This window comes from Hesperophylax consimilis, chromosome 2, assembly GCF_061612785.1.
Source record: "Hesperophylax consimilis isolate HC1 chromosome 2, BYU_Hcon_1.0, whole genome shotgun sequence".
Taxonomy (NCBI): Eukaryota; Metazoa; Arthropoda; class Insecta; order Trichoptera; family Limnephilidae; genus Hesperophylax; species Hesperophylax consimilis.
In genome coordinates, this window is record NC_142837.1 from 35416756 (window position 1) to 35432998 (window position 16243).

The window sequence follows — 16243 nt, forward strand, 5'->3', positions numbered from 1 at the left end:
AATCTTCTGCCTTGATATTAATGAGCATTTGCACTTAATGTTTATGTTTAATTTCAAATTAATCAAAAACAGGAAGAAGTTTGTTGTTTTTACAACGTTTATTACCCACTCAATTTATAATGATTTTAGATATAATTATAACAACTCTGTTCCACCTCAAAATCTCATTTTATAAAAACAATTCTCATCGGGAAATTGAGCTATTTGACGCGTCGATGATTTAATAAAATAATGTTTTAATGTTGGGTATGAATTTGTTTTTGCCTTCATAATTACGTGAAAATTAAAATTACAAATAGTGTGCTTTATTTCGTACCTCTTTAGAGTAGACAGTAGATACCATTGTGTGAAGACCTAACATCAATGAATCACAATAGTTGTTAAAATTAAATGGAATAATTGCCGCAAATATTGACTTGCAATACAGGTGGGGGAATCGGTTTAAATAGTAGTTAGCAAAAGTTAAAGTAACACGGAGAAGTGTGCCCATTTAGGTTTCATTTAAATTAGCGTTCCTCAAGGCCCCCTATTAAGACCTGAGTTATTGCTAAAGATAATACTTTGTGAGGAATGTCTGGATATGATGAGGTGTGACAATAAGGCAGACAATATTTACTCTCGAATGTATTGTTATTGGTATCTGAAGGCTTCCCCTCATGCCCTTTATTCTCACGCTTGCCTCCGCTGCAGTCATGGGAGAAATTCCACGGAGGATGTGCTATTTACAACAAAATAAATTGTTGATTCTTTTTTTTTAAATGTTTGATAGGATTGTTAATATTCACAAAAATATACAATAATAAAATTTAAAATAGTGATTACTAAATATGCACTTACACAAAATAATTGTAAGGCTTAATAAATGGAGCGGAGAGAGGAAAATTTTATTATGGCTCTTTTGATCGTGTGATTAAGCGTATTAAATCTAAAATCTAAAAATTCAAGCTGTGTTTCATTTCCACGTAATAGTTTTACATCAGAGTAATTCTGACAGCAGCTTGCCCTTTGAATTAAAGGTGTGCTGAATTATGATTTGAAACAAATTTAAGTTTCATATTCAATCGTTGACCTTTACGAATAATGTTTTTTTGCATGTGAAATGTCTCTATTGCCGTCATAATCAAAGTATTCATCATGTTACAAATAGTGCTACTATTATACAACTGCAAATATTCTTACCTACGGTCCACAAAATCCATTTCTAGTAAAAATCAAAATTCAAGTACCTATCCAGAAATTTAAACTAGGGTGCAGTAAAACCTATTTTTCTCTCTTTGTTCATCAATGTTTTCTATAATAAGCTCCCAAGGTTGTTCTGCATCCTACACTTCTTTCACCTCAACAACAAGACTGCAGGTATCTTGCAATGATTGACAGTCCAAACATTTGTTGAGTACACTCTCCCAGTTTGTTTGTCTATACGCACTGACGCTCCGTGAGTAGCCAACTGTCCCACGCCCTTCTCCAACCTCGCTACGGAACAATACCAAACAATACTAAATTATACAGAAGTCAGACGAAGGCTCTTAAAGACAAAGAATAAGAAATTTTTTCCTTGAAAGGGTTGAACTTACAGACTGATCCAATTGTTGCTTTCATCACTCCCGTCTAAAAGAATAGACGATAATGACAAGGTAAATTATATTACCTAGTCATAATTCATAATTTAGTTGTTAAACTCTTTCAATTCAATCTTACAATTGGGAGTGAAAAGATAATAATTTACGGAATTTTTCTCTGAAATAAGGTAGATAGCCGACTAACAAGAAAAGCACTTTACAAACCGTGTAAAAAAATGGCGCCTAGTTAGATAACACTGGATTGTAAGAGGTACAAACATTCAATTATCTTTATTTATTTATCTTCTACACGTCAAGGAATTCTCTATTTTTTTGGTGTTACAATGTTTTATCTGAAATATATCACATTGTGGGTACAAAATGTATAAACTTTGTAATGCATTTATAACAATGTCAGTTTTACTATACTGACAGCGCTCCTTCTCTTCTTCTTCAGCAATACTAGCTTTTATGGTGGCTCATTGATGTGTTCGTCGTCTCTCCGCAGGAGTATGAAAGGATTTTGAGAATTCAGATTTTTCAAGAGACACTGATTTCACTGTTAATTTAATGAAGATCGCGAAATAAAATCCAACACTCCCAAGACCACACACAACGGAACCGTCGAGCAAACGTCGATCTCTATGAGTTACAATAAAGCCAGCTGGACATCTTATGTCAAGAGAGCTCGCATATAATTCAATTCATAACTTATTTAAAATGCACGTTTCATCTTAATCATTCTCTATTAGAATTTTGGTATTACGCAATAAATAATAAGTATCATTGAAGCCCTTCAAACGCATCTTATCAAAATCTAACAGTTCATTTACTGAATGCTAACAAGACGTTGTAAGAAATCAGTTAAAAGACACGTGTTACAGTGTCAAATACCAAGAATGTCAATTATTCTGGCATTGTGTTCCCATCTTCATCTGGCATCTTGTTTACAAACGGAAATTCCAATCTGACAGCCGGAGTACCTTACAGTAAGTAGCACCTTGGAGATAGCGCCATGCAAGTGGCAGCCGAAACCCCTCGACTTTGAGGTGGTCTCAACCTTGAAATCAACGGGCTCAGAAAGAATAATGTATGATAACGTTACACGGTTTACAAACAAAGAAATAAGATTAACAATCAATAGGGCATTAGTTATTGCTGGGAGAAAACCATAATACGCAAGGGCGTGCCATGCACCTCAAAAATGAAATCTGAAAAGGTTTGTTGGTGTTTCAGAATCTTCTATAAAAATTAATTATTTTTCCCATAATTTCTTAAAGATTGTGAAACGTTCTTGCCATAAAGTAACGTCTTCGCGAATTTACATGTATTATATTCATAGAAAGTTATAGTTCCGTCAAGCAAAAGGAAGTACCAGCCCATACGATGTTTTTATATAATAACAAGGCTAAATCTTACCAAATTCAAGAAACTTAGTAGTATTTTTCCGAGAATCACGTTCGAAATTACTTATTCTTAAATCACGGGTTCTTGGTGCATTTTCTCTTCTGTATAATAATATGTAAGTATACAGAGAGGTATGTCGATGACATAAAAAGGATAAGTTTTAGTAAATAAATCATAACAGTCGTAAATGGAAAAGAAAGTTAAAACAAACTTCATACAGCATATTATAAGCTCTCCTGTAAATACACAAAAGAACTGTCCATGCAAAAGTAAGTTTTCGACAAATTTGTATGACTGAGCCAAAATACACGAAGCAATTGAAACTTTTATCACATTTTTGTCACTGTTCACTTCCTAGAACCACTTTTACCTGCCATGTCCCACGTCCCATGTTCCTGGTTTCGATCAGGAACCGTCGATAAGATGTGCGTGCTATTATGCAAGAGAAAGCCTGTCGCCGTGACAGTTTATTAAACGATACAAGTTCAGTGCAGTAAAGCACCTATTGTATTAGGATCATTCTTGAACATACAGACAACCGAAACAAACCTCCAACAATAATCATGATCATTGAAAATTAATGAACCGTCAGCTATATCAGCTATTGTGTTATCATTTATCTGAAGAGTGTAATGTGTATGAATGCATTCATCAATAAATAATGAATGATTCTTATATCATCTTGTTTTAACAAATATATTTCGATGTTGAAAGGTCAGAAACACAAACATAACAATTTACAAAACAGTTTTGTTTGTTTTAGAGAAACCGAGTAATAAAACGTTTTATCATGTTCACAAAGTAATCACATTTGAGGTTATGTATTTTGCATTTCGTCTATCTGTATACTCGTATATGTATATGTGTGTTTCGTGTCCAGTCCATCCTGTCAATATTTCTGCATTATCCTTGTTCTTAACACGAAAACTCGATTCCAACAACTTAGAAGCCTAAAAAAATATTTTTTAACTAATCTCTGTAACTATGATTAATCCACTTGTATTGAAAGCGGTTACCTTTTTATATGTGCCTAACAAGTATACTCGTGGGTGATCCCGATAGAGAGGACTTCTGCCTATCAGAACACGCCAATCAACAGAGCGACTCGATTCTGCATTGATCATCGACATTTTTAATGTCACTTACAAAAAGTTCAGCAATTATCTTTTGATGTATCTCATAAAATAGTAAAACTGCCCCCGTAACCTTTTATACTTAAATTTGTAAGATTCACCGTAATATTGAGGCATAATATGTTTTATGGAGAACACGAATAAATATCTTTTTATTCTGCCAGAGCGCATGATTGTTGCGACTGTTGCGGCTGTCATGTCAATAATCAACCTTATATTAAGTCTACTGTTACTATATTTTCTAAAGGTATCCTTCATTTTAGTTACCACTTTCTTCCTGGAGTCTAGTACTTCAGTAAATTCATATTATAACTATTACGATATATGCATACAGAACCTTTTCCCGAAGAACACATTTTTATAAGATAAATCCTAATCGGTTCAAAGAGAGCATTATCAAAGAATTTCTATGCACGGAGAACACTAATTAAAAATAGTCTTTCAGCAATATACTTGAAGATCATAACTTATATTACAGCAGATAAATTGTGCAATTATATACATGATAATTATTGACAGTCAACGTAGAAAAAATTAATAAAATAAAAATTCTAAGATAAAAAATACAATTTCTAAGATAAAAAAAAAACAAGAATATAAAAATTCTAAGATACAAAATACAAGAATATATATAAGTAAAGACGACGAAAGAAAAAATAATACACAATAGTAAAAATTAATGAAATAAATGAAGAAGAAACAAAAATAAAATAAAAAAAAGTTATGCAGTGACCTCATTAAAAAATGCAACGCTAAAATGTAAAATCAGTACAGCTTTATATTTCAATAGAGGCATCTAAAAAATATCACCTAACATAGCATTAGAGTTAAGAATGGTGTGTAATCTATTTATAACAGAATCGTTGCCCGAAACCGTAGTATAACTGTCACAATAATACATACTAGGGAACCTTATCTCATGGTGGGAACATGAAAGTAAATCAACAATATATCAAGGCAATCCAATGATGTAATGCTACGTATACATAGGCGAGCCGAACTGCCGTACTGAACTTCAACTTTTGGGAAAGGAACGAAGCAACCGCAAATGGCGGAACGCCGCTCGCAGTTGTTTCGTTCCTTTCCCGTAAGTCATGGCTCGGTTCGCGTTTCGGTTCGCAAATGTATACGTACCATAATATATCACATAATACATATTGTAATAATACGTAGGTGGGTATATTTTAGTATTTGCATTATAAGATTGCATCAAAGAATGCCATTTTGTTATTTTGCAGATATTTTTGAAATAATTGAAGAATGAAAAAGGTCTGATGAGCTTGCCTTTTGTGGGAAGTATTTTATTTTAATTTTATAATTTATTTCTACTACATTGATTTTCTCAATAACGAAATATCATATCCTATAGTTATGCTTTGCTGATTGAAACGTCTGTAGGTAAAACATTTTAATATCGCACTTAATCAAAATTGGCTTGTTCTCTACCATTTTGTTTTGCATCTGTCAGTTTTCTGCGTATGACGCAATGGTGATGCGAAAGGGAAGTGTTACGAAAATACACAAAAAAGTGTATCGGAATTTTCTTTGTAAATATCCATCGATTGGTACATTCAAAATAATCATGACTAAGGAAAACAACACGCAGATTTAAACAAAACTTGGTGAAATATTCGTCCCACGTAGAGAATCATTTGGGAGCTTAACCTGATGGATGCGGCTGTATCATATGTGTCGTATATGAGAAATTATGACGTACTCACACGCTGCTGTATATATGTAATATATGAGAATTGATGACTTATCAAGTAATATATGATAATTGATGACGTACCCACACGCTGCTGTATATATGTCGGATATGAGCATTGATGACTTATCCAAACACGGATGAATCATATATTTCACATACGAGAAATGATGCCGTCCCACACCCTACCGTGTATATGTCGTATATGAGAATTGATGACTTATCCAAACACGGACATATCATACCTATATGTCAGATAAAAATTGATGACGAACCCACACGCTGCTGTATATATGTCGTATATGAGAATTGATGACTTATCCAAACACGGACGTATCATATATGTCAGATGAAAATTGATGAGGTATCCACACGCTGCTGTATATATGTCGTATATGAGAATTGATGACTTATCCATATACGGCTATATCATATATTTCACACATGAGAACTGATAACGTACCCACTACAATATTATATCATATGATGTTCTCCGTGGTTGATAGGTAAGTCTCGACTAGTAAGACGAAGGTCGCGGGTTCAAAACCCGTAAATTAAATTTTATGTGATTGATTATTCACAATTTATTGATTTAAAATAACATATACACGTATACTTGCGGCACGTTCCATAGTGGACGATACTCTCAGTATCGCCCTGGTGCACCCTGAAATGGGTTTAGCCGTGTTTGGTGACCAGATCTTTATGGTCATATTCCTCTTCCACATCGCTTTCCCTTTCCCATCACCTCCAGCCTCACAATACACCTACACCAATTGGAGATGCCATAGTCTCACTGGCTCCAAATGGTTGGGAGAAGTTGGGACATTGAGTCCCAACTACATAATTTTTTGGTACTGACCACTAGTTTACAACAATGCTCTGAATCAAAATGGTTGATAAAGATCACAATGAATTCATTTCTTCCGCTTAATCGCTTTGAAAAGGTTAATAAAACCATATCAATGTATTCGTTAGCCGTACAAATGTTTAGCTTCAGATATTTATGATTAACAAGACGAATATCAGACAGATTTTTATAAGAAACACGACGACGTGGGAGCGAATGAAACGTCCGAAGACGTAGGGTCCAGAGAGTACGGGCTTCAAAACGAAATCCAAACACCGCGAGGGCATAAATTGAATGCCTACGTCCAGAGAGATAACTTTATGATTGTTTTGTTACCAGTGGCGATTCGTGGTTTCATTTTGAGTATGTATTTATTATCTAATAGAGAGATCTATTTAGAACGTCACTGAAACCAGAAAGCATTGCCATAAATAGTGTATAATAGTATAGTATAATAAAAAATATTTTTTTAGTCTAAAAAAATCCCTACATGTATGGACAGTATAGATTTTTGTATTTTCCTTCACTGCACCAGTGATTAATGATCTACCGACATCGACTCTAATTTTTTTTTAATTTTTATATTTTTTTTATAGTGAATACCTCACAAGAGTCCCAACTGCTCCCGTCTGGAGCCAGTGAGACTATGGCATCCCCAATTGGGGGATGTTGTGAGGCTGAAGGTAAGTGGGGAAGGGAAAGAGGAAGGTGGGGAAGTACCTGGCTATTCAGATCTAGTCACTAAACACGGCTAAAGCCATTTGGAGCAACGTTTCAATTCTGAATGGTGGTCTTACACCAGGGCGATACTGGTAGTATCTTCCACTCTGGAACGTGCCGCAAATATACTATATATTATTTTAATTAATTAATTGTGAAATAACACAAATTAATCAAATAAAATTTATTTGCGCACGCCTGGTTCGAACCCGCGACCTTCGGAATGGCAGTCCAATGCGTTACCACTGGACTATGCCGGCCGTCGAAATAAAACATAGCTACATTGAATTATTATTCAATTCAATTCAAGTTTATTCCTTTAAAAACATTACGAAATTACATTTTAATTTGTTTTTAAGTACATTTGTAAAATGCTATTACATAATAAGTAAGCGGTGTATCAACTATACCAGCATCAATAGAGCTTGCCTTTTAAAGGCAGCTTCACCGATGCTAAATATGTCGATAACCAAATTGATTCTGTTCAACAGCAAGACTGCTCTCCCCACCGGCATGACTATTGGCAAGTTGGTCCTGCAGGCCGGGAGATAAAACAGTCTATGCTGTCGGTGACGGAGATAACCATCAGGAACTTAGAGACTAATACTCTCCATGATAGTCGGATTTTCAAACCATCCACGAATTAGTTTGAAGAACTATGAATTATGAACGACTCCAAACCCTCCAGTGTACCCTGCATACAAATTTTGTTTATATAATGTATGTTGTTTAAATATTTACATTCAATAACAAATATACAGTAAAAACAATTACATATACACCGAAAGACCTTGACGAATTCTGGGTAAGTTTTTACGTCACGTCATCACGAAGGAGCGCCGCACCCGTATTACAACAGAGACATGGTTTGCATTTGACAAGGAATGTATTGATTTGTTTAATGATAGAAAGTGGATAGGTGCGAAATTAATTCCGCACGTATGAGATTCATATCGGATTCGCTCTCGGGCAGAAAAATTTAAGCAAGTAGATTTTTAGCAAGGAATGACGTTTTGTTTGTTTGGTGTGATAATATTACAATAAAAGTTTGCATTATTTTCTCAGTTGAAAACCGCCACTGCTGTTACACACTCTTGTTGTTGCTAATGGACCGATGCTGCGTCAAGATTAAATCCATTTGTTCCCCGTAAGAAAGCTCGAGGCTTGAATAATGTTCTCCCGTAATTATTACAAGTCCGGAACATTCAAATTAGCTGCAAAATTTATGGTAAACGTTTTAGTGCCACGAAGGTACAGGGGGATATCAGTCAATGGTATGTGTCTGCTCATTATCTTATTGGAGTGATCGCGGGTTCTTATTCTGCTGCAGCGTAAGGACTTTTTTTCTGTGCATACATTTTTGCATGCAATTTTATTATGTATTTTAAGCAATAATTATCATGAGTCTCAAATGCTCAGTGACGTTAGATCCAATTGATTTTGGCAATATGGTTATCTAATACGAAAAAAGGTAGCTTTGAAACCTAAAGTATAAAGTATAAAGTATAAAGTTTGTCCGTCCGACTGTTAGCCATGCTACTTATGGAGGAAATAAAGAAGGGGATAGATAAGCTTAGAAAGTACTTGGCCGCTCAGAAGTATTGACTAAACTTGACTTATCAAGTGTGTATCATTTAAAAAAAAATAAAGTTATGAATGATTGTCTTCTGGTACAACTGGTACAATCACACGTGAAATAGCCTGATCATGGTTAGTAAAGTGTAACAAGCGAAAGAAGAGATAATACGTTCTACGTTAAGCTTGTGAAAAATCACGTTCAAGATAGCGGATGTATATCAGGCAACTAAAGCAACTAATTTCGTAAGACGATTAATTAAGAGTCCGTTTATTGTTGTTTACATAACATAATCAATCTGATCAACACACCATTTATATTATCGAAAATCTTTAATTTACTCATCGACATGTTTAATCACCGTAGATAATCAAGTTGCTGAACTTTACTTAAATGAGCAGTTTATTTGAGCCAGAAACATTTTATTTATTATAAAAATAGGACGGCTAAATTTAGAAGCAATTTATGAACAGTCGATTTCTTCAGTCGTATATTGTAATTTTCCATAGGTTAATGAAAACAAGACCAGATAAAATTTTATGTTGTCTGTGTGATAACAGGCATTTAACCGGGGTTTCAAAATATTCGCACATTTCAGAACACCTTCGTAACCTTCACTGGCTCAAGTGCCCTGAAAGAATCCAGTCCAAATTGTGCTGGATGGTGTTTAAATCCATCAATGAAATTGCCCCACCCTATATCTCTGAACTATGCGTCCCAGAAAACACTGGACTGAGGCAGTCAACTTTTAGATCAGCAACATCATCAGCTGTAGGCAGACTGATGGAACCTAAGCGCAAGCCAAATACTAAGTTTGGTGATCGCGCTTTGGAGTATCTGGGCCGAAGGCTTGGAATAAACTCCCTCCAGAACTAAGATCCATAACAAGTCCAACAGAATTCAGGTCTAAACTAAATACTTACCTTTTTAAGCTGTCATACCTTTAAATTAAATATACCATTCCTGAGAGAAAGTCCAGTTATATCCAATTATGTCGTAAATCATGTATCTAAATTTCGCTAGTAAACAATTAGTTAATGTTAATTAAGTGTTAATCTCAAGTGACCTACCAGGTAAGTATTGTACTGTATATTATCTCCATATATAGTTAATAATAACATAGTAGAAATGTATTATATACTTGTATAACGCCCTTGAGGTGATTTTGCATAAAAACGGAGCTATAAAAATCATCCAAATATTATTATTATTATTTAGTGTAACAGGTCTGCTCATCTAGTATAGACTTCCTTCAGCTCTTACTAATCTCCAGAATTTGGCTGAATTTAAACGGGCTTTAAAAACAAAATTGTTTAAAAAATCTTACCATTCATAAATCTTAATTTCTTTTCAATATTTTATAATAAGCCATATTCTAAAACTTCCGGTAATTGTTTGGTTTCGGTTGCCTCCTTAGTTTACATTTTTAAAATGACTGCTCAGAAGATTCTCATTTCTGAGCACAAACTGCCTCCTGTTTTATATTATGTTTTAGTTTTAATATTATTGTTTTCTCCTCCTGTTGTTATTGTTATTCTAAGTTTTATCATCACTTTGTATAAACATCATATTTAGTTATATAATATTAGATCTGTATTGGGTAAGGCACATTGTACGAATAATTTTAAGAACATGACCACTAATACTGAATTACCGTTTTTAAGTTTGTTATTGTAAAGCGCACTTGAAGTGAAATGACACTAAACTGCGCTTTATAAATGCCATGTTATTATTATTATTTTTTATTATTAAGATATAATTTATTGAGCAGATGAATGGGTTTATGTACTTGGAAATTATGGTTACGAGAGGTGGGGCTAGTATAAATATTGAAAGAAAGGTAAATGCAGGAAATTTCAATTAATTTATTTACCACATTTACAATTCTTGTAAGGCAGCCTTGAGTAGATAGTTATTTTATATGTTTGAGACCTTTTTCAAGCTAGTATCAGGGCCCAATAGATGGTTCATTGTTACGCCACTTGGATCAAACGTTGGAATGCCCGGTTAGAATATAATTAAATATATCTCTGTTTGTACTCCACAGTCCACACGACATGCGACATGGTGTTTGTCCTGCCTGATGTAAGGAGAAACGCGACATTACGTGAATGATTAGATGATGGAATGGAGAGATGATGATGACAGATAAGGAGAAAGATCTGTCAGATGATGTCTGAGTGTCTGAGACGCGTTTCAATGCGACTAACTTGTGACTTGCCGCAACACAATCTGGAAGAATGCAAAGAACCACGTCGGATTAGAATTTAATATACTAATAATTAAATTACGTACGTAATGAATGAAGATTTGAATCCGGAACCTTCAAATTGTTAGTCAAGAGCCTTACTCCTCGACCAAGGTATCTGCTTCGCAAAAAATAAACGAGGGGAGATCCATTCTCTTTCACAACCAACAATTTATTTAATAAAAACCACTTGCAGTAAATTTTTCTTTTCAATTCCAATAAGAATCAAGTAGACGCAAATTTTATCGTTCATTGATTAATACTCAGCTTAATTTACGAGTATATAGCGTCATTTATCTAAAATAAGGACGGTTGTTTATTTAAATCTATTTCTTTATTTATGATCGACTCGCGTTTAAAATTTTTTCATATTTCACTTAAAATTAATAAAAAGTTTTTTAATAAAAATGTTTACGTTTTATAGCCAGGTATGAATGCTTTATATTCAAAACAACAGTCACCTAATACTAGTGAATGAAAATTGGTATTTCTGTAATATTGTGCTACATACCAAATTAAATACAGTTTATACTTTGTGAATAATTTTACAATGTCATTGACTGTCTGGTATTCAAATAACAATATTCAGTTGGAATCAGTGAAGAAACGCTTTAACGTTTTTGCAAAGTGAGTCAGTAAATAATATAATTCAATAAATTCTTTGCTATTTGCAAATTAAACCGCAAAACGATGATCTGCTCATAAAATGAGCATTGTGGGTTACTAATTTGTTTTTTAATCGTCTATTCATTCCATTGTTGCGATTGATATTAGAAAACAACTAATAAATATAGTATACAATGGCTGACCATGTGCCCTGTTGAATTTGACCTAATGCCCCAAAACACTTTTCCAAAAAATCCTTTATCTTAACAAACGGATTTTTTTTTTTTATATTAACTCCACACAGGAGGCCCTGAAGAGAATAATTTCCCTCAGGGCCTATGTCATCTTTGGGGATGCTGTGTGGAGGGTCGTTTTGTGGAGAGGAAGGAGTGAACATGGGTCTTGAAGAGTCCCATGTTGTAATAATAATAATAATACCTGGATGACTTTTATAGCGCCGTTTTTGTGCAAAAACACCTCAAGGGCGCTGTACAAACTTATAATACATTTCTACAGTGTTATTACTTATCTATTTATGGAGAAAATATACAGTACAATACTTACCTGGTAGGTCACTTAGGAGCGAGGAAACACAGAGGCTGGCAGTTCGTTCCACAGCCGAGCTGTTGAACTTAAGAACGAATCGTAGAAGCGACTCGTTCTCATGTGACAAGTGTCAACTGTGTGCAAATGTTGGGCGCGCGTTTGGCGTGTATCCCGACTACGCACCGGTGCCGAAGGGATCAATGACGCTAGTTCCTCAGAGCATCTTCCATTGTAATACCGATAGAACAAGGACAGCATACCTACCTGACGCCTGTGCTCTAAAGATTGCAGTCCGTCTGTTAAGATTGGGGAATCTATCAAACGGACCGCCCGTTTTTGCACAGAGTCTAGGGTTTTTTCAGGTATTTAGGGGCTCCGGACCAGAGATGGCTGCCAAATTCGACAGTAGGGCGCACTTGCGATTTGTACAGGGTCAGCAGTTGTGTATTATTAAAGTATCTGCGGGCCCTGTACAGTACGCCCAGCTTCTGAGAGGCCAACTGAGAGATTGCTAGCTTTAAAGCACAGGCGTCATGTGGGAATACTGTCCGTGTTCCATCGATATTTCAATGGAAGGAACTAGCCTTACCGAGGAACTAGCGCCACCGTTTCCGCACGTTGATATTTTCCACGTGATGACGGGTCGTTTCTACGACTTGTTCTTGAGTTCAGCAGTTCGGCGATTTGCCGGCCTCTGTGTCTCTTCCTTCCTTCTCCATGAAAAAATGTGTTATAATTTACCCACCTCACACATTTTTTGCGTCGCTACGCAAAACGATTTGAAGCAAAACCTCCTAGATCTCAAGGCCGGGACAATAAATCAAATCAACTTCATAATTTTTTTTTTTAATTAACTAAAACATTTTAAGATGTTTTAATAAATTAGAATAAATTGAAAATAAAAGTTAAAACGTTTTTTTTTGTAAAATCCCATACAGGTTAAGGACGGGTTGTTTCGGAGAATTTGAACAATTCTTCAAATTTCAAAGTTAATTTTTAAGTTCTGTGACAGATTTTTTCTAGTTCTATTATTATTTCAGTTCTGTAAAGTAACTGGCCTATAACGATATACTAACAGAACTTGAATAGGACCTTCACAGAACCCGAAAATGGACGTTGAAATTTGATGAATTGTTTAAATTCTGTGAAACAACTCGCCCTAAGAGTCTGCGTTGAATGAGTGTCCCGGCCTTGTGATCTAGGGGGTATTGTTTGAAGACGGTTCAGTTTTTTAACCGTCGTTCCGATCCTGCGCAGAAAAGTCCCAGGATGGACTGCGCTGCAAACCTTAGGCAGTCGTCTTTTGTAGGATGCATGTAACCTACAAATGAAGATAGGCGTATTTTGCATATTTGTTATGTCCACGCTACTTCATGCAATAGTCAGTCACGTTACAAAACGTCTCAGTTTTCTTTCAACTAGAATCGAGAAAGCACGTATTTTGTTGTGAAAATTTCAAGTGATGATGATGAAGTTATTATAGCATACAATTTTATTAGAAGACGACGAAACAAACGAAGAAAGTACTGGATTCATCCATACATCGAAAGAAATATAAATTGTAGATTGTTGCTGCCAAAGAGTTATCAGAAGATGATTCTGTATTTCAATCATTTTACCGAATGACTAAACATACGTACCAAAATTTAGTTTCTACTGTTGGACCACTGATACAAAGACAAAATACTGCAAGCGTCCGTCTGACGAGTCGGTCGAGTAGTGACATGTTGCCGCGCGCACCGCATTACGAACGCATGACGAGAGGCTGACGTGACGTTGCCGCTTCGTGGACACAGATTTCATAGTTTCTACGCAAGATGCAAGCATTCGTCTTGCAATCGTCAATTGACGAAAGCATGCGTATGACGTGCGGTTACGTGGACAATGGGTCTAAGTCTTACTTTAGCCAACTTTGATGTGGTTGTTTCAATGAGCGCTCTTCGGCGGTCAATGTACGACTAATGTCGTAGTTTATTCAAAGATTTCTCGAACTCTCCCGGTTCCAAAAGTATGGCCACGTGGTTTGCTTCCAGCTTGTCGAAATGATAGGGCCAGTCAATCAATTTGAATGTCTGTGCTGCATTAGTCCATATTTGTGTATTATTTGTTTGAGCAACTTACCGCGATGAGAGATGCGAGGCGATGTGCAATTCGCATAGTAGTTAGTCCTGAGCCGTGCAGGGCGCGCAGGCCCCGCCGCCCGTGCGCGCCGCCACCCGCGTGCTGCTCTGGCTATCACGCCACGTCACGCGTGCCACTCCACAACACCCCACCACACGCACTCACAACACACAACAAACACTTCCCAACAAACACCCTGGTAACACTAACGTTCGCATACGACCAGCACAACTGATGTTACCATCACGCACTGATCACTAAACACTGATTTCAATTCAATTTGTTTTGCAAACACTTTATAATAGCTTACTAATAATTGATTTTTAATTTCAGGTGTTTGTTTTCACGCTTATTTAATTATCGTCCATTCTCTTCGTTTGTATTTTTGTGAGATAATTTCGCACATTTTTTAACAGCTGTTGACATGTTCCTTTTGTGGCAGGCGGTTCTCAAGTCTGAAACAAACAACGAAAAAAACAATAAGAAGAAATGCTCTTTTATGATGTAAATAAGAAAAAAGTGACCGTTTATTATTGAATACAAAAACAAACGCGGTCAAAAGATTCGTACTTGCTAAAACGCATACAATTCCATCCCTTATTCCAGGAATATTGCAAGGACAAGCACCAAATGGACAGGTAACTACACCTCACCTTCACTTCACTTTTTTTATAGTGGCAGTTCTTCTCTTATATTCTCGTATTTTCTAAGCTCAATTATGAGAGCAGTAAAACTTTTAAACTGACTATTGAAACATTTGTTTTATGTCGTAAGTATAATATTGGCTTTAGGCGAGAGATAACCAAAAACTGCCCAGTTTTATGTTTATGATAGTGTTGCTTGTTGCTCATTCGCTGTCTTTGGTATGCCAAATTTTGTCTGGGAGAATTGTACATAAGAAAATTTATTTTATAAAAAAGATTAATCTTTCTTTGATTGACGACATTGGTGTATATAAGTCTTGAATACCAAATAAAGAACAAAAACGATAAAATAGCAATTTCATAATAAAATTATTTTGTTTATTGACAAACAAGATATAAATTATCTCTCCTGATGTATAGCAGTGAGGCATCAAACTGGCAGAGGAAGGATGGAAGTAGACTGAATACTGTAGAAATGAGATTCCCGAGGCGTATGTGTGGAAGAACGCAAGCCTGATGCAAGCGTAATGAGTAAAATTCAAAAAGGGACGCTTAGATGGTTTGGGAGTGTAGAGCGAATGAACGAAGAAAGGAGTGTGAGGAGAATATATGACGCAAAGAAGTCGGGGATGCGCAAGGAAGACATGGCACGATCAAGTGAATCAGATACTTGGGTTGGGACATGTCAAGAGTCAGAATAGAATGTGAAAGTGGCAAGGAGTGTGTGCATATACCAAATTGTTTGGTGCGTCCTCTCTGCCTACCCCTGCGGAGAAACGGGGTGATGGTTAGATAGTTAGTTAGTTAAGTTGATAAATGTATGGGTACATAGTTGAAAATGCTAGAGAGATGCATCTACCATTTCTACAACGAAAACAGCTTTCACCGAGCAACAATTCTCTAACATTGATCCCAAAATATTCAACTCGCTGAGTTTTGATACCAGGAAATGTTAAACTGGTGATCTTTATACCATAAGTGTTTAGAATTGGTTATTTATGAAAGAAAGGAACTATGTTAAAGGATGCCAAACACCATTAAAATAAATATATTATATTATATTATTCATTTTATTTACTAATTCACAATCAACAGATTACAATAAAGTTGGTTTATAGATGTGCA

The 16243-nt window shown here is 35.5% G+C and overlaps 1 protein-coding gene across 2 annotated transcripts in view; it reads right to left on the bottom strand.

Annotated features, from left to right (window-relative positions):
• LOC149425956 (uncharacterized) overlaps window positions 1–16243 on the bottom strand; it is a 297887-nt gene that overhangs the window by 110346 nt on the left and 171298 nt on the right. For both annotated transcript variants that reach the window (XM_089645349.1, XM_089645341.1), the window contains exon 2: window positions 14475–14929. In XM_089645349.1, the coding sequence (XP_089501475.1) occupies window positions 14475–14510 (36 nt within the window). In that variant the 5' untranslated portion in view covers window positions 14511–14929. The remainder of the gene's footprint in view (window positions 1–14474; window positions 14930–16243) is intronic.